Source organism: Schistocerca serialis, chromosome 2 (genome assembly GCF_023864345.2).
Source record: "Schistocerca serialis cubense isolate TAMUIC-IGC-003099 chromosome 2, iqSchSeri2.2, whole genome shotgun sequence".
Classification (NCBI taxonomy): Eukaryota; Metazoa; Arthropoda; class Insecta; order Orthoptera; family Acrididae; genus Schistocerca; species Schistocerca serialis.
In genome coordinates, this window is record NC_064639.1 from 203,273,829 (window position 1) to 203,299,717 (window position 25,889).

At 43.2% G+C, this 25,889-nt stretch overlaps 1 protein-coding gene across 1 annotated transcript in view; it reads right to left on the reverse strand.

Annotated features, from left to right (window-relative positions):
• Window positions 1-25,889, reverse strand: part of LOC126456941 (hemicentin-2-like) — a 135,670-nt gene that overhangs the window by 54,390 nt on the left and 55,391 nt on the right. The window contains exon 4 of the mRNA XM_050092875.1: window positions 23,520-23,635. Within this exon, the coding sequence (XP_049948832.1) occupies window positions 23,520-23,635 (116 nt within the window). The remainder of the gene's footprint in view (window positions 1-23,519; window positions 23,636-25,889) is intronic.

Genomic DNA, 25,889 nt, shown 5'->3' on the forward strand with positions numbered 1-25,889 from the left:
AATGTGAATTGCAGAGTAATCATGTAGATGTAGAACTCATTCTCCAGTATTGCTTATCAGCCTCGGACCCTTACTGGGATGGATTAACACAAGAGACGGGCAATATCGATCGAAGATCGGCACTTTTTTTATGTGGTCGTCTAATCGCCGCGGGAGTGTTACAGGCACGCTTAAGAAACTCCATTAGCAGTCACTACTGGAGGGGGTTTGTGTGGCATGGAGAAGTTTACTGTCAGAATCGCGAAGAGTAGGACTACATTACGGCGGGACCAAAACGTTTCCTTTCAAAGGCCGAACAGTACAGAATTGGCATCCTAATCCAAAAAAATCGCAGTGAGGATTGAGGCAATCATCACATCGACGCATTAGGCTGAAACACCATGACCTGCCGCGCGAAGAAGTCCGTAACTGCCTGCTGCACACATCGTACAACAGGAATCATCGGCCCTTCACGACCTTTCTTAAGGGAGTGAAGACTTGAGGTAATCGGATGGGGAGAGATCAGGGCTATAGGGCGGGAGCTCGAGTAACTCCCACAAGAGTTGGCGTAACTTCAGCATTAAGGCATTTGCGATGTGGGGATGTGCGTCGTCATGAAGTGGCAGCATCTCTTGACGCACCATTCCACAACGGCGGTTTTCGATAGACATGCTGTAACATAAACTTTCTTTATTCTGCGGTGGATGTCTACCGGTCTTTGTCTTGCGGCAGCCAAGGAAGAATAACATCACGTTGGTCCTGTTTGGGCGTATTTGGTAATAATGTCGCCAAAGTTCACGTTTGCGCATTTACTGCACGCACGTCGGTGCTTACACACATGCATCTGAGTCGCGCTACTTTTCAGGTGCGCTGCAGCAACGCTATCAAACGGAAACTTCTTGATCGCTCTTTATATTACTTATTCCCACATACGTCTTGCGAAATTACACTCTATATCTACATGTACATCGATATTCTGCAAATCACATTCAAGTGCCTGGCAGAGGGATCATCAAACTGAGCCGTCCCCTTAGAAAAATTAGTGATTTACTGTGCTGATAAACCTCTTACGTTATTTGATTTTCAAACAGCCGAGCAAAACTGAACGTACTCAGACATTTCTCTCTTTACGTATTCTGATCATCACTAAACTGACATAGGCCTACAATATTTTTAGCGCAACGCAATCCGACTTTCAATAATCCCTACAAAAGAATGGCCCTGACTAACAATAGCCGGCCGTGGTGGACGAGCGGCTCTAGGCGCTACAGTCTGGACCCGCGCGACCGCTACGGTCGCAGGTTCGAATCCTGCCCTGGGCGTGGATGTGTGTGATGTCCTTAGGTTAGTTAGGTTTAAGTAGTTCTAAGTTCTAGGGGACTGATGACCTTAGAAGTTAAGTCCCATAGTGCTCAGAGCCATTTGAACTATTTTTGAACTAACAATAACCTATACCTTTCATGAATCACTTACCTCACAAAAATCTTCGTTACTCGAACTACTGCAATACAGCGGGCGCCACTACAGCCAGCTAAGTAAAAGATTCTAACTACTGAAGGCACTAACTACTGATAGGCATAGTTAGCAAATGAAAGATTTTGATAAGGAACAAACAATGTATTTACCTTAATAATGTTCAAAAGCCATCATATATATGTATCAGTTCATGATATCCAATAATACAAATTTACTCTTTCTGACGGACACACGTCCAGATCGTCCGTACTCAAAATTCTGCCATCCCTCTCCTCACATCCACCACTGTAGGCGGCTCACCTCCAACTGCGCAACGCTTAACGCTGTTCACATCCAACTGCCCAACACTACAATAGAGAATATTTCAACAATGCCAACCAGCCACAGATTGCACACAGCACAGCCAGTGATTTTCATACAGAGCGCTACATGGCGTTACCAATATAAAAACCTGAACAGGCTACTTACAAAACCACCTTCACAATTCTCTATTATTTCAATCTCGTATAGCGCGCCGAGAGAACGAGTACCTATATCTTTCCGTACGAGCTCAGATTTCCCTTATTTTATCGTGGTGATTGTTTCTCCCTATGTAGGTCGGTGACAACAAAATATTTTCGCATTCGGAGCAGAAAGTTGGTGATTGAAATTTCGTGAGAAGATTCCGCCGCAACGAAAAACGGCTTTCTTTTAATGCTGTCCAGCCCAAATCCTCTATCATTTCTGTGACACTCTCATATTTCGCGATAATATAAAACGTGTTGCCCTTCTTTGAACTTTTTCGATGTACTCCGTCAGTCCCATCTGGTAAGGATCCCACACTGCGCAGCAGTATTCTGAAAGAGGAAAGTGTTCTGCCAGTAAAACGTAGTATTTGGTTAGCCTTCCCAACAACATTTTCTGTGTGTTCCTTCCAAGTTAAGTTTTTCGTAATTGTAATACCTATATATTTAGTTGAATTAATGGCCTTTAGATTTGACTGATTTATCATGTAACCGAAGTTCAACGGATTTCTTTTAGCACTCATGTCTATGACCTCACACTTCTCGTTACTTAGAGTCATCTGTCCATTTTCGAACCATTCAGATATATTTTCTAAACCGGTTTGCAATTTGTTTTGATCTTCTGATGACTTTATTAGTCGATAAACGACTGCGTCATCTGCGAACAACCTAAGATGGCTACTCAGATTGTTGCCCCCAAATCGTTTATATAGATAAGGAACTGCAAAGGGCCTATAACACTACCTTGAGTAACACCAGAAATCACTTCTGTTTTACTCGATGACTTTCCGTCAATTACTACGAACTGTGACCTTTCTGGCAGGAAATCCAGTCCCATAACTGAGACGATATTCCATAAGCATGCAATTTCACTACAAGCCTCTTGTGTGGTACAGTGTCAAAAGCCTTCCGGAAATCCACAAATAGGGAATCGATCTGAAATCCCTTGTCAATAGCACTCAACACTTCATGTGAATAAAGAATTAGTTGTGTTTCACAGGAACGATATTTTCTATACCCATGTTGACTGTGTGTCAATAGACGGTTTCCTTCGAGGTCATTCATAATGTTTGAATACAATATATGTTCTAAAATCCTGCTGCATATCGACGTTAACGATATGGGCCTGTAACTTAGTGGATTACCCCTACTACCTTTCTTGAATATTGGTGTGACGGATCTCTCGTCGAGCGAACGGTTGTATATGATTGTTAAGTATGGAGCTAATGCATCAGCGTTCTCCGAAATGAAGCTAATTGGTATACAGTCTGGACCAGAAGACTTGTCTTTGTTAAGTGATTCAAGTTGCTTCACTACTCCGAGTGTGTGTGACCACAAAGTGAAAATTCGAGAAATTAGAACAAGGTTTACCATCGAACATTCTTTCCAAGCGCCATTCGTGAATGGAATAGGGAAGAGAGGATCAGTAAGTGGTACCGTAAGTATTCTCCACTACACACCGTCAGTGGAGTACAGACGTTGTTGAACGCGTAGATGTAATGAAGTCAACTATAGGAATGTATCAGCGTTTAGCTACGCATTTCTCATTCATTGGGTTTCCTAAGGACCATGAGACGTATGAAACATCACACCACAAAACCGTTTCGGTAGCGTATTTACCCGTGAAAGGTGGAGGTTCCATGTTTGAGTATTGGTCCGGTACATAACGTAGCCAACTAGAAAGTACCAAATCGCCGAACTGCTGTATAGATTGACAATTAACTCTGGATGGCTGTTCAGTAACAATTCTCTTCAAACCTACAGGTATTTAATAAAGATTAACGTTTCTTTTACGGAACAAGAAATAGCTAGTAAATAGTAGAGAACATGGCCTGTTACATAACTGTACAGCAGCACGAAACTTTGTTTGCTCTAGTTCGAGCCAAACAAGTTCATAATTGTGCAACACAGGAAATTCAGGATCTAAATCGTGTAACCTAAGAAATGAGCGTCCACAGCTGACGCGTAAGAGAAAACTGACGCAAATTTTATAATAAATTGTTAAAAGCAATAAAACTGTTTCCATATGCAGAAGAAACCATTTTCACAATTGTTGGTACATCAGAGTCACAAACATAAGTCTCTCAGCCGTGCTACGATAAATAGTCGCGTGACGACTTTAAATTTGATCTTTGTCCGAGAATGCGGAAGTCTGTGTAGGCTGTCAGGACGTGTAGTGGACCTCAGTGTGTGGCTAGCAGGGCTTCGAGGCGGGGCAGGGCTTGCGATGGTGAAATTGCTGCGTCTACTTGTGAGGCGCCGATGGTGGCGTGTAGTGGGTAAGATACTGATGTGAGACATGCGGGACACGTTCTTGTGTATGCGAGAAGATGTTCGCAGTTTTCGTCCTGTCAACTGTGAGTCTTCCATGAATCGGTGAGTGCCATGGCCACGACCGCTCGTGTCTACGCCGGCATTTGTCTGTCCAGACATCGCCCTAGACTTTTGTAGCGTATCGACTGTATACAGTAAAAAAATACGTCAGAGCAGACGTGAGTCGCAACAGAGCAAGCCGCAGGAGCAAAGCAAAACACGGCCGACTGGCGTTGCGGAGTGGAGCCAGCCGGGTGCGATAAAACAACAGCCGATGCTGCATTACGTTAGCAGAAGGATGGAAGCCTCTCCTCGCTTGCCGCCATGGGAGTGTTTGGAGTAATTGCCTTAACCCCAAAACGAACATAGTCTGGCTGCTACAGGCGCAGGTTCGAATCCTGCCTTGGGCATGGATGTGTGTGATGTCCTTAGGTTAGTCAGATTTAAGTAGTTCTAAGACTAGGGGACTGATGACCTCAGATGTTAAGTCCCATAGTGCTTAGAGCTATTTGAATCATTTGAACATAGTCTGGTAGTCTGGATCCTATAAGTACTAAGCCAGTCATGTACTAAAGGATTCTCATCTCAGTATCACAGCCTACGCCACGGGTCTATGACACCCGGAGCGACATCCTGGAATGCAATTCGTGGTCCACTGTCCGGTCGTTATGATGGTTTTCTTTGACCGAAGCAGCTACTATTCGGTCGAGTAGCTCCTCAATTGGCATCACGAGGCTGAGTGCACCCCGAAAAATGGCAACAGTGCATGGCGGCCCGTATGGTCACTCATCCAAGTGCTGGCCACACCCGACAGCGCTTAACTTTGGTGATCTGACGGCAACCGGTGTATCCACGGCGGCAAGGCCGTTGCCTCTATGGCTGAGGGATGGAATAAAAATTAATTAATCGTATCTACAGTCGTCCTGATGTCTCATTTCACTCTCCATGGATAACAATCCAAGGGTCATTCAACATTAATGTAACGTATCGACCGCATTCGGTTAAAATATACGCCAGTCGGCTAGATTTGCTTTGCAACACATTACACTCTCGTCCACCTGCGGCTCTGGCACAGTTTTTGACCAAATATGGTCGGCACAGCACAATATTGTGAATACATTTTTAAGTATTTCTTGGTGATTTTTATGCTGCTTAACCTTCCCAAATTGTTTACAGAACCTCTCATGTTGGTGTGTAAGTCAATACGCCTTGGGCTTTTAAGACGTTTTTAAATTAAAAGGTGTTAATGCTTATATATTGTACTGAAGTGTGTTTCTTCCCAAGTGACATATTTTACGTGAAGAGGTATTTTCTAAATCTGGCTTTTATTATGACACTGCGGTATTGTAAGGCACCACCTTAGTCCTTGTGAGTTTGCACACGGAGAGATTAAGCTGTTTTTGGGTGTATTGTTTACTGTATAGCTCTTGGGCGGGGTTTCCTTACGTTGGGTTTTGTAGCCTCTGCACTGTCTGCTGCTTTTGTGACTGATATCTAACACTGTTTTAATATAGTCATCTTTGTTTTAAAATTATTTACTATATGTTATAGAAAGCAGAGGTCTCAGTACACCCCAGGTTGTGTGTGTTGTAAGGTATCCCTATATTTTCTTGTGGTGACATCAGAGTGGCTCTGGTGTGTAATAATTCTGGTTTCGTCAGGCAGCATCTTAGTCCTTGTATGTTCACGTACAGCGAGCGTAAGCTACTGTTTTGAGTGTATTATTTAATGTACACTACTGGCCATTAAAATTGCTACACCAAGAAGAAATGCAAATGATAAACGGGTATTCATTGGACAAATACATTGTATTAGAACTGACATGTCATTACATTTTCACGCAATTTTGGTGCATAGATCCTGAGAAATCAGTACCCAGAACAACCACCTCTGGCCGTAATAACGGCCTTGATATGCCTGGGCATTGAGTCAAACAGAGCTTCGATGGCGTGTACAGGTACAGCTGCTCATGCAGCTTCAACACGATACCACAGTTCATCAAGATTAGTGACTGGCGTATTGTGACGAGCCGGTTGCTCGGCCACCATTGACCAGATGTTTTCAATTGGTGAGAGATCTGGAGAATGTGCTGGCCACGGCAGCAGTCGAACATTTTCTGTATCCAGAAAGGCCCGTACAGGACCTGCAACATGCGGTCGTGCATTATCCTGCTGAAATGTACGGTTTGGCAGGGATCGAATGAAGGGTAGAGCCACGGCTCGTAACACATCTGAAATGTAACGTCCACTATTCAAAGTGTCGTCAGTGTGAACAAGAGGTGACCGAGACGTGTAACCAATGGCACCCCATACCATCACGCCGGGAGATACGCCAGTATGGCGATGACGAATACACGCTTCCAATGTGCGTTCACCGCGATGTCGCCAGAAACGGATGCGACCTTCATGATGCTGTAAACAGAACCTCGATTCATCAGAAAAAATGACGTTCTTCCATTTGTGCACCCAGGTTCGTCGTTCAGTACACCATCGCAGGCGCTCCTGTCTGTGATGCAGCGTCAAGGGTAACCGTAGCCATGGTCTCCGAGCTGATAGTCCATGCTGCTGCAAACGTCATCGAACTGTTCGTGCAGATGGTTGTTGTCTTGCAAACGTCCCTGTCTGTTGACTCAGGGAACGAGACGTGGCTGCACGATCCGTTACAGCCATGCGGATAAGATGCCTGTCATCTCGACTGCTAGTGATACGAGGTCGTTGGGATCCAGCACGGCGTTCCATATTACACTCCTGAAACCACCGATTCCATATTCTGCTAACAGTCATTGGATCTCGAACAACGCGAGCAGCAATGTCGTGATACGATAAACCTCAATCGCGATAGGCTACAATCCGACGTTTATCAAAGTCGTAAATGTGATGGTACGCATTTCTCCTCCTTACACGAGGCATCACTACAACGTTTCACCAGGCAACGCCGGTCAACTGCTGTTTGTGTATAAGAGATCGGTTGGAAACTTTCCTCATGTCAGCACGTTGTAGGTGTCGCCATGGGCGCCAACCTTGTGTGTATGCTCTGAAAAGCTAATCATTTGCATATCACAGTATCTTCTCCCTGTCGGTTACATTTCGCGTCTGTAGCACGTGATCCTCGTGGTGTAGCAATTTTAATGGCCTGTAGTGTATTCCGCTTGGGTGGTGTTTGCTTAAGTTAGGTTTCATAGATTCCTTTTGAGGCTGATATTTTACCTCATCTGTTTTAACATAGTGGTGTCTGTGTTTAAAGTTATTTACAGTATGTTATACGAGGGCTGTTCAGAAAGTAAGTTCCGATCGGTCGCGAAGTGCAAACCATTGTGAAAATCCGATGGTGTTTTGCACAGATGAGTTGGGTGGTGTCTCCAGTATGCCCATCGCTGTTTCAAGTTCTGAGTGAACAGAAAGAAAAATAGTGTCTCCCGCCAAGTATGAGGATCTGATCAGAGATTTTGGCTGATATCGTGCAGCCCACATAACGCAACTGTCATGCGTTTCGTTTGTCATGAGAATTCTCGGCCGCACTCTACAGGGGCAATGAAGATGCTCCTGCAGCGTTTTCGATGGGAACTGTTTGATCACCTACAACATAGCCCATAATTGGCCCGTCCTGACTTTCATCTCTACTCACATGAACTGCTAGCTATGGAGGTAACATTTTGGCACAGACAACGAGCTGTAGACCTGCGTAGTGAATTGGCGGAAAGAACAGGCGGCTGCCTTCTGTGACGAGGGTATTGGAAAGTTGGTAAAATGCTATGACAAATGCCTTAAGTCGGAGTGGCGACTATCTACAGAAGTAGCTGTAAGGTATAGCTAACCATTGGAAATAAAACAGCTTTGATTTTCACAGTAGTTTCCATTTCACGACCGATCGGAACTTACTTTCCGAACAGCACTAGTAGAAGGCGGAGAGTCCAGTATTCGCCAGGCTGCCCATGTTGTAAGGCATCCCAATATATATATATATATATATATATATATATATATATATATATATATATATATATATAGGGTGAGTCACCTAACATTACCGCTGGATATATTTCGTAAACCACATCAAATACTGACGAATCGATTCCACAGACCGAACGTGAGGAGAGGGGCTAGTGTAATTGGTTAATACAAACCATACAAAAATGCACGGAAGTATGTTTTTTAACACAAACCTACGTTTTTTTTAAATGGAACCCTGTTAGTTTTGTTAGCACATCTGAACATATAAACAAATACGTAATCAGTGCCGTTTGTTACATTGTAAAATGTTAATTACATCCGGAGATATTGTAACCTAAAGTTGACGCTTGAGTACCACTCCTCCGCTGTTCGATCTTGTGTATCGGAGAGTACCGAATTACGTAGGGATCCAAAAGGAAAGGTGATGGACCTTAGGTACAGAAGAGACTGGAACAGCACATTACGTCCACATGCTAACACATTTTTATTGGTCTTTTTCACTGATGCACATGTACATTACCATGAGGGGTGAGGTACACGTACACACGTGGTTTCCGTTTTCAATTACGGAGTGGAATAGAGTGTGTCCCGACATGTCAGGCCAATAGATGTTTAATGTGGTGGCCATCATTTGCTGCACACAATTGCAATCTCTGGCGTAATGAATGTCGTACACGCCGCAGTACATCTGGTGTAATGTCGCCGCAGGCTGCCACAATACATTGTTTCATATCCTCTGGAGTTGTAGGCACATCACGGTACACATTCTCCTTTAACGTACCCCACAGAAAGAACTCCAGAGGTGTAAGATCAGAAGAACGGGCTGATGCGTCCTCCACGTTCTATGAAACGCCCGTCGAACATCCTGTCAAGGGTCAGCCTAGTGTTCATTGCGGAATGTGCAGGTGCACCATCATGCTGATATCACATGCGTCGACGCGTTTCCAGTGGGACAGTTTCGAGCAACGCTGGCAGATCATTCTGTAGAAACGCGATGTATGTTGCAGCTGTTTGGGCCCCTGCAATGAAGTGAGGACCAATGAGGTGGTCGCCAATGACTCCGCACCATACAATTACAGTCCACGGTCGCTGTCGCTCTACCTGTCTGAGCCAGCGAGGATTGTCCACGGATCAGTAATGCATGTTCCGTAGATTCACTGCCTCGTGGTTTGTGAAACCCGCTTCATCGGTAAACAGGTAGAACTGCAACGCATTCTCTGTTAATGCCCATTGACAGAATTGCACTCGATGATTAAAGTCATCACCATGTAATTGCTGATGTAGCGACACATGAAACGGGTGAAAGCGGTGACGATGCAGTATGCGCATGACACCACTTTGACTCAGTCCACCGGCTCTCGCAATGTCCCGTGTTCTCATGTGTGGGTTCATGGCAACAGCAGCTAACACACCAACTGCTCCCGCTTTTCCTGTGACGGGCCTGTTACGGACCCGTTTGCGTCCTACGACCATATCTGTTGCATACAGTTGGCAGTAGATGTTTTGCAATGTGCGGCACGTTGGATGCTCTCTGTCCGGGTACCGTTCTGCATACAGCCTGCAGGCTTCAGCTGCATTTCGTCGACACTCGCCATAGATTATCATCTCCGCCTTTTCAGAGTTCGAATACACCATGGTCACAGTTCCGACAACACTACACTATCACAGACGTCTGGTAACACGGTGTACTACAGTTGGTCTGCGTGCGGAGACGAATGCAGAAAAACAATAGCAGCAAGCGCTACATGCGGACACTGCGACAGCTAGACCAAACCACAACAGTGCACTACAGCCACACTCGTAAACACGGTCGTCATCGTAAACATGTCCCTGCAGATGCTGCTCGCCGACCGTGGACCGTGTTTGTTACAACACGCAACTGAACGTCGGAGGTTTCAAGCGCCAACTTTAGGTTACAATATCTCCGGATGTAATTAACATTTTACAATGCAACAAACGGCACTGATTACGTATTTCCTTATATGTTCAGATGTGCTAACAATACTAACATGGTTCCATATAAAAAAAGTAGGTTTGTGTTAAAAAACATACTTCCGTGCATTTTTGTATGGTTTGTATTAAACAATTACACTAGCCCCTCTCCTCACGTTCGGTCTGTGGAATCGGTTCGTCAGTATTTGATGTGGTTTACGAAATATATCCAGCGGTAACGTTAGGTGACTCACCCTATATATATATATATATATATATATATATATATATATATATATATATATATATATATAATGTTGGGATAACGCTGCTCCACCTGTGTTTTTGGAGTTTCTAAAATTGAAGCCACACTTCACAATTATGAGGCAGAAAGTTGTTGGTTTCTGTTATCTGGTATTACCTCCCATGGATGGGAGAACCTTGGAAATTTATTTTTATAATTTTTGCTGGAGTTATTAGTCTCTTTCATATTGATTAATTTTATTAGGCTTGATTAGATATTTAAATCATGAAAGTTTTTTCTTAATTAACACTGTATTTAATTACTGAATTTTATTATTTTGATGAAGTTTTAAATTATTTTGAAAGTCCCAAAATTCAACATTTCAATCTTCTCTTTTTTAATCAATGTGACTTGCTTTAATTGAAACAGTTGTGATTTTAATAAATTATGTTGACATTTATGAACGTTACCAATGATGTTCGATCCCTTATGGCCCAGTCCTTCCTTCCAAAAAAGAAAAAAAAAAACCTCGAGAAATGCGATACAAACTCCTTAATAAAGACGACTTTTGAAGATGATGTGATTAGACTAACTAGGTCATTCTCGCATTGAAAAGAGAGTGAAGTGTAAGAGCGTAAAAATCATTAGACAATGTTAAATTAATAGAGAAGTATTTCAGAAGCATTTGATTTAGTTGAAGATCCGTTAGCAAAATCACATACAGCTGCAGAAGATGCAAGTGTGACGGAAAGATAGCCATGTAGTGCTTCTGTGGAAACATTTCTCACTACTGATACCAATTTGTTAACTGTCTTGACAACAAATATGACTGAAGAAATGTTGAAACAGGTAAGGTGAAATGCTTCCGCTCAAGACATTTGGATATAAGTGCATAGATGCATGACACTTGTTCCCCGTTCTTTCATTTTAAGAAAAATTTCATTGATGATATTGGTATCAATATACCGTACGTAAACTTGAAACTTTGACAATTGATTCGAAGCAACAAGTGAACAACGACGGTACGAATAATTGTAAAATATCTGATTTATTTTTTAATAAACTGATACACGGTCTGTGCTTTTGAGAGGGATTTCTAAAGTAAAGAAAAAGAATATACTTCGCAAGAGGAACTTACGTTAAGTTCGAAAGAACAAAAAAAAATATTCTAAGGATTTCAAGGAGGAGGATAAAATAATTTGCAATTTTGCAAAAAGCAGATTCATATGATCAAAGTGAATAGCAGATGGAAAGCTACCAAAATGATAGACATGCTTTAGTCTGAAGTTAACAATGTTTCAGACAAGAAATTTAGTATGAAGCTGCTTCCTATGACATCTGCCGTGATGTATTCTGACTACAATGAAGCAAAACAGGATATGGGTACCTGAACAATACGTTCCCTATGACAGAAGGAACTTTAAGGTTTTTGAATTGTTACTGTCAACACACATTGTTAGATAGTAGATAGAAGTACTGTTGAAGCGTTTGGTAAAGGAACTATAAATACCGAAACAACAGTAAAGGGAAATTATTAGAAACTAACGATAGACTTACGGTATGTACAAAAACTAATGGAAACGTATCTTCCGTAGTTGCTTTAAAAGACAAGAATATAGCTAGATATGTCGTCTGTGGAAAATGCGCTCTTAAAATTGGTTCAAATGTCCAACTTGAGTGGATTACCCTTTCGCTTCAGAGACTTATTCAAAGTGACTACGAGAAGTGTTAAATGTCAATTTTCTGTTGTAGGAAATGCACTCAATCAACAACAATTACAGCAGTTGCATCATGAAAGATTTGAACATCAGAGTAAACATCAGTTGATAGAAAATATCTGCAAGGAGATGAATGTCGACTGGACCTGCACTTTGACTTATGTGAAGATTTTGTTTATGGTAAACGTCATCGACTTCCCTTTGGAATAAGACAAAAAAGCTACCATGCTGGGAGAGCGTCATACAGATACTCGTAGCCTATTTCAAAGCTCTGTGTCTGGATATAGTTTTTTGTGTTTTTGAAATTTTTGTTTCGTAGGAGCAGTATCTGATTTTGTTCGTAAACCGAGGTAATTTGTAGCTCAAGCAAAGATTGTTGTTTTAGGTGTTATGATTCTTTTCAGTGATAGTGGTGGACAGTCAGACAACAACGTGGTTAGAGAGGTTCTACACAAAGAGGGCATAATTCACCGTCTGACATTTTTGTGTACTGCACAGCAAAATGGCTGCTGTTTGAGTGAGAATCGTACCGTTTTGGAAACAGACTGAGCAGTGATGAATGTTCACAGTGATATTCCAGGGTGTTTTATTCGGCCGAAATGATACGTCCAGCAGCTTACATTTCACATCGAATACGATCTTCCATCGTTTCTGGATTATCTTCATATGAATTGTGGTATTGAGAGAAACCTGAGACAAAGCCTTTGCATATAGTAAGATCTGTTTGCATGCTAGTGTTCCCAAGGAAAGGAGAAAGAAGATGGACCAGAAAGCCGTAAAAGTAATTTTTCTTGGTTGTGATGACATGAAAGGTTATCTTATTTGGTCAACAGATGACAAGAAGTTAATCCCATACGAAATTTCATTTTTGAAGAAAATACTTTACTTTAGTAGGTAGACGAGCTTGTTACAGTAGCTATGAATAATCCTGCTGAAGAATTCCAAGACTCGACAATTCTCAAAAAGCTATTTAAACTGAAGACAACGACATGAGGAAATAAATGCTATGAGAAAATAAATGGGAGAATATAGTTACGTGATTGATGAAATCTCCCATAAGATGTGAAGGTTATGTAGTTTCTACTTTACAGATTGTGAAGAGCCACATATATTTCAAGTAGCTATGATGTAAGATCAATAAGACAAGTAAAAGAGAGCAATAGATCAAGAAATAAAAACATTGCAGGACAAGTAGACTTGGGTTTTTCAGCTACTTCCTTTAGGAAAAAGACCCGACAAGCCGTTGGAAGCCCCTGCAGAAATACTGAGCCTTGCTGGCTGTATAGACGTTCATGACTGCGAAAGTGTTGCCGGTACAGTATGTTGTGCACGAACTGACCTCTCGATTATGGCACATAAATGTTCGATCGGATTCATTTCGGGCGATCTGGGTGGCCAAATCATTCGCTCGAACGGTCCAGAATTATCTTGAAACCAGTCGTGAACAATTGTGGCCCAGTGACATGTCGCATTGTCATCCATAAACATTACATCGTTGTTTGGGAACGTGAAGTCCATGAATGGCTGCAAATAGTCTCCAAGTAGCCGAACATCATCATTTCCAGTCAATGATCGGGTCAGTTGGACCAAAGGACCCAGTCCATTCCATATAAACACAACCCACACTACTACGGATCCACCACCAGCTTGCACAGTGCCTCTATGACAACTCGGCTCCATGGTTTCGTGGGGTCTGCGCCAAACTCACGTCGGTCGTCTGCTGCCATAGAACATTAACGCCAGATTTTGCCGCACTGTTCTAACGGATACGTTCGTCGAACGTCCCAGATTAATTTTTGCGGTTGTTTTACACAGTGCTGCTTGGCTCTTAGCATTGACAACTCTACGCAAAAGCCGCTGCTCTCTGTCGTTAAGTAAAGGCCGTCGACCACTTTGTTGTCTGTGATGAGAGGTAATGCCATAAATCTGGTTATTCTGCACACACTGGACGCTGTGGATCTCGGAATATTAAATTACATACCGATTTCCGAAATGGAATGTCCCATGCGTCTAGATCTATCTACGAGGTGCATTCAAGTTCTAAGGCCTCCGATTTTTTTTCTAATTAACTACTCACCAGAAATCGATGAAACTGGTGTTACTTCTCGACGTAATCGCCCTGCAGACGTACACATTTTTCACAACGCTGACGCCATGATTCCATGGCAGCGGCGAAGGCTTCTTTAGGAGTCTGTTTTAACCACTGGAAAATCGCTGAGGCAATAGCAGCACGGCTGGTGAATGTGCGGCCACGGAGAGTGTCTTTCATTGTTGGAAAAAAACCAAAAGTCACTAGGAGCCAGGTCAGGTGAGTAGGGAGCATGAGGAATCACTTCAAAGTTGTTATCACGAAGAAACTGTTGCGTAAAGTTAGCTCGATGTGCGGGTGCGTTGTCTTGGTGAAACAGCACACGCACAGCCCTTCCTGGACGTTTTTGTTGCAGTGCAGGAAGGAATTTGTTCTTCATAACATTTTCGTAGGATGCACCTGTTACCGTAGTGCACTTTGGAACGCAATGGGTAAGGATTACGCCCTCGCTGTCCCAGAACATGGATACCATCATTTTTTCAGCACTGGCGGTTACCCGAAATTTTTTTGGTGGTGGTGAATCTGTGTGCTTCCATTGAGCTGACTGGCGCTTTGTTTCTGGATTGAAAAATGGCATCCACGTCTCATCCATTGTCACAACCGATGAAAAGAAAGTCCCATTCATGCTGTCGTTGCACGTCAACATTGCTCACACGGGCAGCCATGTGGTCGTCCGTCAGCATTCGTGGCACCCACCTGGATGACACTTTTCGCATTTTCAGGTCGTCATGCAGGATCGTGTGCACAGAACCCACAGAAATGCCAACTCTGGAGGCGATCTGTTCAACAGTCATTCGGCGATCCCCCAAAACAATTCTCTCCACTTTCTCGATCATGTCGTCAGACCGGTTTGTGCGAGCCCGAGGTTGTTTCGGTTTGTTGTCACACGATGTTCTGCGTTCATTAAACTGTCGCACCGACGAACGCACTTCCGACACATCCATAACTCCATTACCACATGTCTCCTTCAACTGTCGATGAATTTCAATTGGTTTCACTCCACGCAAATTCAGAAAACGAGTGATTGCACGCTGTTCAAGTAAGGAAAACGTCGCCATTTTAAGTATTTAAAACAGTTCTCATTCTCGCCGCTGGTGGTAAAATTCCATCTGCCGTACGGTGCTGCCATCTCTGGGGTGTATTGACAATTAATGCGGCCTCATTTTAAAACAATGCGCATGTTTCTATCTCTTTCCACTCTGGAGAAAAAAAAAAATCGGAGGCCTTAGAACTTGAATGCACCTCGTACAATTCCGCGTTCAAAGTATGTTAATTCCCGTCGCGTGGTCATAATCACGTCGGAAACCTCGCCACATGAATCGTCTGAGTACAAATTACGATACCTGCCCCTTTATATCTTGTGTACGGGATACTATCGCGATGTGTATATACGCATATCGCTATCCCATGACTTTTATGCCGGCCGGAGTGGCCGAGCAGTTCTAGGCTCTACAGTCTGGAACCGCGCGACCGCTACGGTCGCAGGTTTGAATCCTGCCTCGGGCATGGATGTGTGTGATGTCCTTAGGTTAGTTAGGTTTAAGTAGGTCTAAGTTCTAGGGGACTGATGACCTCAGAAGTTAAGTCCTATAGTGCTCAGAGCCATTTGAACCATGACTTTTATCATCTCATTGTATATCAGTAGTGGGTACAGAGAAACAACTGGCAGATATCTGGACTAAACTGTTCCTGACAGCTAATATTTCACTTGTTACTCAAGAGTCTGAACGCCGACAAGAGTATATTGGTACTGCCTGCCGATAAAGGAAAATCGATCGTCATAATGAAAACCTAAGCTCATGAGCAGAAGAACCGCGACATATTAGATCCAACGACTTACAGAAAACTAAGCGCAGATCCGACGCATCGGATCATACGAAATACGAATCGGTTAATCAAGCCGTCTTTCCTCTCGGCGGAGATGCAGAGGAACCTGCGTTACATAGAAGCCCCATCACCTTCGCTGTATAGATTACCAAAGATCAATAGGAATAATGTTCCATTAAGACCTATTGTTAGCCCCCCTGGCACACCGACGTATAAACTGGCGAAGCACTTGGCCTCTCTGCTCCAGCTGCAAATGGGGAAGACTGACACATACTAAAGGACTCAGGATATTACTTTCAGATACTGAAGAAACTAAAACTTGGACCACACGACATCCTGATAAGCTCTGATATTGTTTCTTCGTTTATGAAAGAGCCACTCAATGACTCTATGGAGAACTTCGGTTCCATTTTCGCGCAAGACATCACCAAGTTCTCATGAATATCTCACCACGATGTGAGCGTGTGGGTGCTATGCTGTCATTCTGCGCAACGGATTAATCTGAGATGTACCCTTTACCCTGTGGCTCCTGCAAGATGCAATTTCCACCCCCACACTACTACATAAGTCAGACAGAGGCTTATAACGTTCTAAAGAGAAATGCCTGAGAAACTTTCAGCAATAAATATCTTCTCGAGTCGTCCGCTGTAAGTAAATGACACAAAAATTCACAAAATTTCTTATGTAACTAGTGGGGTACTTGGGTAATGGAGTAGTGCTAGTTAGTGTAAGTAAACATGAAACTAACGAAAATTATTTATTTTGCAAAAATTCTGAGAAATCACAATGACACTTTTAGTTATGAACTCAACAAGTTATTTCCGGGTTCTTTTCGGAATGTGAAGTTACCTCTTGAGGATAGGATTCGCTAATGAAATTTCTATATAAAGTTTAAGATGGTTATTTACTTTGCAGAATGGCTGAGAGCCGCGCCTACTCAACTTGAATAATTATCCGTTAGAATGTTGCTAGGTACGGTCGAGGCTGTCGTGTGTGAAATGCAGTGAAGTGTACTGTTGTGGAGGAAATATGAGGCACGCAAGAGCTGTAGCGCACAATACGGTAAGCTGCGATGACTGCTGTCTGCGCCGCTCGCTGCTGACACATAACTCCCGTCCTATCTGGATTGACTTCGCCAATCAAACTCTCCCTATGCCTTGATGAAGTCAAGGACTCCTATTCGCCCCTAGTCTAACTATTGGCGTGGTACACCGGTCAGATAACCAGTCCACCGCGATGCCACTCAATTCGCTCGCAGGCGTTTAACTATAACTCTGTCCGTTCACGCCGCACAATAAGTGTGGCGGCCAACACAGTGAACAATGCTTAATCGCAAGCACTCAATATAGAGTCGCACTTCGATTCGCTCTTGACAGAGGTGCTCTCCCAGTGATGTTCTGAGGAGAGACTTGTTCCTCGCTCTTTGAGTACACGTACGAGGGCACACACTCTCATTATGTGTTCTCACTCCAAGAGCGACAGCGAAACGGCCCCTCTCCACACCAGACGTGAAGGAGTATATCTTTCGGTCTCTTCCATCACTTCTTAAGCTCAAGGCGCCAGGAATATCGTCTGCCAATCAGCATTGCTCTTCTAAAACGGGAGAATGACGTTTCGTTTAAGGCGACCAATCCAGAAATCTGTAGCACCGGCGTTTGGCGTTTGCGGTCTCCCTGTGAAAACCTCTGAAACTCCATGCTATGTTTGCAAACAATGCGTAGGCTGGGCGCTTCCACACAATGTAGCGGAATTTGCTTTTAAGCCAAACACGGGGTCGTTCTCCCTTTCACTCGGGCAAATGCTGTCTGCTCTACGGGCAGTCGCCAGCCGTCGTAGATAGGTTGACTCGTACTCTGAAGAGTCCGGCCCCCCGGCGTGCGGTTTGCCTCTCCTGAACTAAAAGCCCCTGCGACCATCGTGTCTTGACTGTGTGTGGTTACGTCAGCCTCGAGTATTTCAATCTCGGTGCGCACTTACGATTTACTAGTTATTTGCATATCGTTTACATGAATTCATACAACATTGACTTTATCTTATCGAGTTTGGGTTCGAATAAAACGTCTTGATGTGCGGAATATGATTGTGAGGGCGTAATATGTAAGCAATGAAGGTCAGGAGACCACGACGTCTTACAACGAGCTATTTGACATGGTATGGCAGCTTCTATGAACTGCTGGAAGGCGTCGCCACGAGTAGTCCTCTTAGTCCACTGGCGGCCAACATCTTCGTGGAACATTTTGAAGCACAAGCACTGGACTTGGCACCTTGTAAACCTACGGTGTGGTACAGGTACGTCTACGATACCTTCTTTGTGTAGAGCCATGGTGAGGAACAGCTCTGTGACTTCCTAAGACATTGGAATAGCCTCCATGCCAATACAATATTTACAGTGGAACTAGAAATGGAATAACAGCTACCCTTTCTCGATATGCTGGTCACAAAGGATGGTGAAAACCTGGGACACAGTGTATATCGAAAACCGACACTCACGGACGTATACCTGCATAGTCTATCAAATCACCACCCGAGTCAGAGAAAGAGACATGATTAATACGCTCGTAACGCGAGCAAGACAAATACGAGAGCTGCAGCACCTCAGACGAGAGATGCAAAACCTGAATAGCGTTCTGTGGAGCAATGGGTACTCCACCAGCTATATAATAAGTGTAACAAAGGTCATACATTCGCAGAGTGACGGACAGAATCAGCCTCGTAATACGCAGACATGGCGTAAAGACTATCTACAAACCGTCAAAGAAGATCAGAGAGAGTCCCAGATCGGAAAACGTGAAAAGGTATCCACTTCCAATGTCGGGAATGTACGCGCATACCTTGTACACGCGGAAAAGTTTGTACTGGAATGACTGGACGATCAATCAACACCAGTATCACTGAACATAAGCGGCGTTGCAGATTGTGGCAGGTGGAGAAATCTGCTGTGGCAGAGCACGCGCCGTGTGAGACGGACCACGTAGTAAATAAAATAAATGTCGTGTGACTAGGGCCTCCCGCCGAGTACAACTTTCGCCGGGTGCAAGTCTTTCGATTGGACGCCACTACGGCGACTTGCGCGTCGATAGGGATGAAATGATGATGATTAGCACAGCACAACACCCAGTCCCTGAGCGGAGAAAATCTCCGACCCCGCTGGGAATCGAACCCGGGCCTTTAGAATTGACATTCTGTCGCGCTGACCACTCAGCTACCGGGGGCGAACGGACCACCTAGTAAAATTCGCCGACACGGGAGGTCTGGCGGTAGCGAAATGTTCAAATGTGTGTGAAATCTTATGGACCTTAACTGCTAATGTCATCAGACCCTAAGTTTACACACTACGCAACCTGGATTATCCTAAGGACAATCACACACACCGATGCCCGAGGGAGGACTCTAACGTCCTCCGAGACCATGACTGCAGCACCTAGACAGCTCGGCTAATCCCGCGCGGCGGCTGTAGCGAAGAGCTATGACACCCGCTTGTCCAGAGAAGCTACAGAAATACACAAACATGAGAATAGCTTCAACAAGAAAGAAGAAAACCTCAAGATGAACGGATCTTGGATTCCCGTGCTGCAGCGAACGACCTTTGCTCGTAGCAAGAGGAGAGCCGCACAGGGAATGATCATGGAAAAGCCCCTGGACGTTGGCGCGTCAGGCAAATACACCTGCGGCCGCGAGCTCGACTCCAGGCTACCACCGGGAATGCAGAGTGAAGTTTTGACAATGCCAACCACTCGTACTGGCGAAACGTCAGAAAATTATCAAAACAATGTCGTCCGAAGAATCCGAGATAGAAGCCAACAGACAGTTTTTCAGTATGGGAATTACTGCATGCAGAAGACTGGAAGACACTTCTTTTATTTAATAACCCGACTACAATTACAAACTCTGTAGACGGATGGGTCACATGGTTTGCACAAAGAGGGATGGAGAATACTTTGCCGGTGTCACGAATGAGTGATTTGCCTGCCAACAGGCTCCAGCCGTTGCTTACCCTGTTAAATGACAACGTTGGGGTGAGCGCAAAGTTGGGCCACTGTTTCTGCATCTAACTCTACCTAGACTAATTCAAGGGAACATTTGTTGAAGGTGACTTCTAACAGCCGTCAAGTAATGTATGAAATGGATGTTTGACCATCAGCTCCTTTTTTATTTAAAACCCAAATATCGACCGGTTTCAGTCACAGACCAACTTCACGGCTAAGGGTTAAAACAGTTTAGGCCACAACATCTCATCTATCGTGGCCATGTCTCATATATATAGCATGGTGATGATGTGGCGCAGACGAATAGCGAAATTCTGCATGAACCGCTGAATTTTGGGAATATCGATGCTGTTGATGACCTCCTGAATGGCTGTTTTCAGCTCAGCAGTGGTTTTGGGGATATTTCTGTATTGCAGCCGAATTTCCGGGAGAGAGTATGTTGTGGATAGATGCACTCCACTCAACCACATATGGATTGCAACTGGCTCGTTCTGGCTTTTCTCCACTTTTCGCTTCTTTATTGTAGGCTGTTTTCAGGTGTGTGCACTCTTCAGAACTCTCGAACTTGGATGTGTCAAATTATCCCCAACCTATGTTGCCAGATTCACAGTGTCTGCTTCTACATGCGAGCTAAAACAAAGCTCACAGGCAGCGCCATTCTCAGCTGGTTAGTCACTAAGGGTATCGTGTAAGAATGGTGCATTGACAATTGGTAAGGATTTGTCTAATGCGCAACTGTTTAAACTAGATGCTAGCTGTGTTAAACTTACTCAAAATTTTTGTTCACGGAGCTGGCTCAAAAATGTTCAAATGTGTGTGAAATCTTATGGGACTTAACAGCTAAGGTAATCAGTCCTTAAGCTTACACTCTACTTAACCTCAATCATCCTAAGGACAAACACACACACACCCATGCACGAGGAAGGACTCGAATCTCCACCGGGACCAGCCGCATAGTCCATGACTGCAGCGCCTCAGACCGCTCGGTTAATCCCGCGCGGCGCGGAGCTGGTGAGATGTGATAATAAAACCGTTACAATCCTTTATTTTAAGCTAGAATTTTGATGTTTCCAATTAATTGTGTGTTATATGTGATTGTCTCGGGGTTTTGGAAGTTTATGTGATGCTGCATGTGCTAGTTACTTCATGAAGTGTTGTTTTAGACTTGTTCATTGCCATTTTCTTGTAATTTTTGTCACTGAGGTGGAAGTGCCATCTTCAAATATTATGGATCTTGAATGAACAGCTAGAAGAAATTTAATTGGCACACAAATGAGACCATGATAGCTGACACCTTGAACAAATCAATTCTCCGGATGAGCGTCGTATCCGTTGTGTGCAATATTTAAGTCCATGGTTAACAAGGGCCACATGTAACAGGCTACCTGTAAGCTGCGAAGCAATGTTCATTTCCAGTTACTTATTTATGGATATCGCTGTGGCTTGCAGTTATTTGATTTCGTATCTCAGAATTATTATGGAAATGGAAGAGAATGTAGATGAAGATGAAAGGGGAGATATGATAGTGCGTGAAGAGTTTGACAGAGCACTGAAAGACCTGAGTCGAAACAAGGCCCTGGGAGTAGACAACATTCCATTAGAACTACTGATGGCCTTGGGAGAGCCAGTCATGACAGAACTCTACCATCTGGTGAGCAAGATGTATGAGACAGGCGAAATACCCTCAGACTTCAAGAAGAATATAATAATTCCAATCCCAAAGAAAGCAGGTGTTGACAGATGTGAAAATTACCGAACTATCAGTTTAATAAGTCACGGCAGCAAAATACTAACGAGAATTCTTTACAGACGAATGGAAAAACTAGTAGAAGACGACCTCGGGGAAGAACAGATTGGATTCCGTAGAAATATTGGAACACGTGAGGCAATACTGACCCTACGATTTATCTTAGAAGAAAGATTAAGGAAAGGCAAACCTACATTTCTAGCATTTGTAGACTTAGAGAAAGCATTTGACAATGTTGACTGAAATACTCTCTTTCAAATTCTGAAGATGGAAGGGGTAAAATACAGGGAGCGAAAGGCTATTTACAAATTGTACAGAAAGCAGATGGCAGTTATAAGAGTCGAGGGGCATGAAAGGGAAGCAGTGGTTGGGAAGGGAGTGAGACAGGGTTGTAGCCTATCCCCGATGTTATTCAATCTGTATATTGAGCAAGAAATGAAGGAAACAAAAGAAAAATTCGGAGTAGGTATTAAGATCCATGGAGAAGAAATAAAAAACTTTGAGATTCACCGATGACATTGTAATTCTGTCAGAGACAGCAAAGGACTTGGAAGAGCAGTTGAACGGAATGGACAGTGTGTTGAAAGGAGGATATAAGATGAACATCAACAAAATCAAAACGAGGATAATGGAATGTAGTCGAAATGAGTCGGGTGATGCTGAGGGAATTAGATTAGGAAATGAGACACTTAAAGTAGTAAAGGAGTTTTGCTATTTGGGGAGCAAAATAACTGATGACGGTCGAAGTAGAGAGGATATAAAATGTAGACTGGCAATTGCAAGGAAAGCGTTTCTGAAGAAGAGAAATTTGTTAACATCGAGTATAGATTTAAGTGTCAGGAAGTCTTTTCTGAAAGTATTTGTATGGAGTGTAGCCATGTATGGAAGTGAAACATGGACGATAACTAGTTTAGACAAGAAGAGAATAGAAGCTTTTGAAATGTGGTGCTACAGAAGAATGCTGAAGATTAGATGGGTAGATCACATAACTAATGAGGAGGTATTGAATAGGATTGGGGAGAAGAGGAGTTTGTGGCACAACTTGACTAGAAGAAGGGATCGATTGGTAGGACATGTTCTGAGGCATCAAGGGATCACCAATTTAGTATTGGAGGGCAGCGTGGAGGGTAAAAATCATAGAGGGAGACCAAGAGATGATTACACCAAGCAGATTCAGAAGGATGTAGGTTGCAGTAGGTACTGGGAAATGAAGAAGCTTCCACAGGATAAACTAGCATGGAGAGCTGCATCAAACCAGTCTCAGGACTGAAGACCACAACAACAACATCTCAGAATTTGTAATAGTTAATACATGTTAAGTAGCCAGTTTGCATTGTATTTACTGTTCCCTCTACCAATCAGTGTAACAAAAGTTTTTATTGAGAAAACTCCTGTTTTGGGCAAAAACACATCGACAGTTGCGACAATGAAGTAATAAAGGAAATTCGAAAACATTTTATCTGAAACAGGTTGTTGTTTACTCATTTCATACACCAGTTTTAAATCTGTGTGAATTTACTTTACAACCATTCATTTCTCTTGGCAGTTTGCTTAAGCTTGGGATACAAAAATACAGTACATGTTCTAAATTATGAAGGAAAAGATTTAACATCTGTATTATTTGTCGTGTCCATATATTGTTAAGAGACAGCCAGACTTCTGGCAGGTTGGTTCGCTAATGTCGCCCCAACTGTCAGCCCATAACAACTTACACAAAATGAGTCTAGCGACTATTTAAGTTAGACTGTGGCTCACCAATGAATTGTTAGTGTCGGGCATATTACACGGGAGATAGGCAGTGCTGCCGACAACCACCGTCACCACGGAAGACGACCGTTCTGCGCTCTGCTCGCCAGAAGAGCCGTCTGAACCTGGAAAGGAAATGCCCCAACGTAATGACGCTTTTGGTTATTATAATGAAATCACGGTTTGAGTGTCCTATGCTCTACACCAGGAAATAAAAATGGCTCTGAGCACTATTCGACTTAACTTCTGATGTCATCAGTCCCCTAGAACTTAGAACTAATTAAACCTAACTAACCTAAGGACAGCACACACTTCCATGCCCGAGGCAGGATTCGAACCTGCGACCTTAGCGGTCGCTGGGCTCCAGACTGTAGCGCCTAGAACCGCGCGGCCACTCTGGCCGGCACCAGGAAACACCTCCGGGGTGGCAGGAAAAGATAACAACATAATCCTGCCGGATAGCTAACAAGCAGACAAATGTGACCACAGAGTTTTACTCATTTCTTTAAATGCAGAAGCGTGACAAGAGAAATAATATAAATATTATGCAATGATGATGATTTAAATAACATTTTTCAATAATTTTCATGCGTTTATACATGGAGTATTCTTATTTTCTGGTGTGAATAGTGTATCCTTGGGCGAATTATGTAATTGTATTACATAATCAATATCCACTTCAGGAATATATCCATGATTAGAATCATTCTTCACTTTCTTTCTATTTCTCATGTTGTTGTTGTTGTGGTCTTCAGTCCTGAGACTGGTTTGATGCAGCTCTCCATGCTACTCTATCCTGTGCAAGCTTCTTCATCTCCCAGTACCTACTGCAACCTACATCCTTCTGAATCTGTTTAGTGTATTCATCTCTTGGTCTCCCTCTACGATTTTTACCCTCCACGCTGCCCTCCAATACTAAATTGGTGATCCCTTGATGCCTCAGAACATGTCCTACCAATCGATCCCTTCTTCTAGTCAAGTTGTGCCACAAACTTCTCTTCTCCCCAGTCCTATTCAATACCTCCTCATTAGTTACGTGATCTACCCACCTTATCTTCACCATTATTCTGTAGCACCACATTTCGAAAGCTTCTATTCTCTTCTTGTCCAAACTAGTTATCGTCCATGTTTCACTTCCATACATGGCTACACTCCATACAAATACATTCAGAAACGACTTCCTGACACTTAAATCTACGCTCGATGTTAACAAATTTCTCTTCTTCACAAACGATTTCCCTGCCATTGCCAGTCTACATTTTATATCATCTCTATTTCGACCATTATCAGTTATTTTACTCCCTAAATAGCAAAACTCCTTTACTACTTTAAGTGTCTCATTTCCTAATCTAATTCCCTCAGCATCACCCGATTTAATTTGAGTACATTCCATTACCATCGTTTTGCTTTTGTTGATGTTCATCTTATATCCTCCTTTCAAGACACTGTCCATTCCGTTCAACTGCTCTTCCAAGTCCTTTGCTGTCTCTGACAGAATTACAATGTCATCGGCGAACCTCAAAGTTTTTACTTCTTCTCCATGAATTTTTATACCTACTCCGAAATTTTCTTTTGTTTCCTTTACTGCTCGCTCAATATACAGAATGAATAACATCGGGGAGAGGCTACAGCCCTGTCTCACTCCTTTCCCAACCATTGCTTCCCTTTCATGCCCCTCGACTCTTATAACTGCCATCTGATTTCTGTACAAATTGCAAATAGCCTTTCGCTCCCTGTATTTTATACCTGCCACCTTCAGAATATGAAAGAGAGTATTCCAGTTAACATTGTCAAAAGCTTTCTCTAAGTCTACAAATGCTAGATACGCAGGTTTGCCTTTTCTTAATCTTTCTTCTAAGATAAGTCGTAAGGTTAGTATTGCCTCACGTGTTCCAACATTTCTACGGAATACAAACTGATCTTCCCCGAGGTCCGCTTCTACCAGTTTTTCCATTCGTCTGTAAAGAATTCGCGTTAGTATTTTGCAGCCGTGACTTATTAAACTGATAGTTCGGTAATTTTCACATCTGTCAACACCTGCTTTCTTTGGGATTGGAATTATTATATTCTTCTTGAAGTCTGAGGGTATTTCGCCTGTCTCATACATCTTGCTCACCAGATGGTAGAGTTCTGTCATGACTGGCTCTCCCAAGGCCATCAGTAGTTCTAATGGAATGTTGTCTACTCCCAGGGCCTTGTTTCGACTCAGGTCTTTCAGTGCTCTGTCAAACTCTTCACGCAGTATCTTATCTCCCATTTCGCCTTCATCTACATCCTCTTCCATTTCCATAATATTGTCCTCAAGCACATCGTCCTTGTATAAACCCTCTATATACTCCTTCCACCTTTCTGCTTTCCCTTCTTTGCTTAGAACTGGGT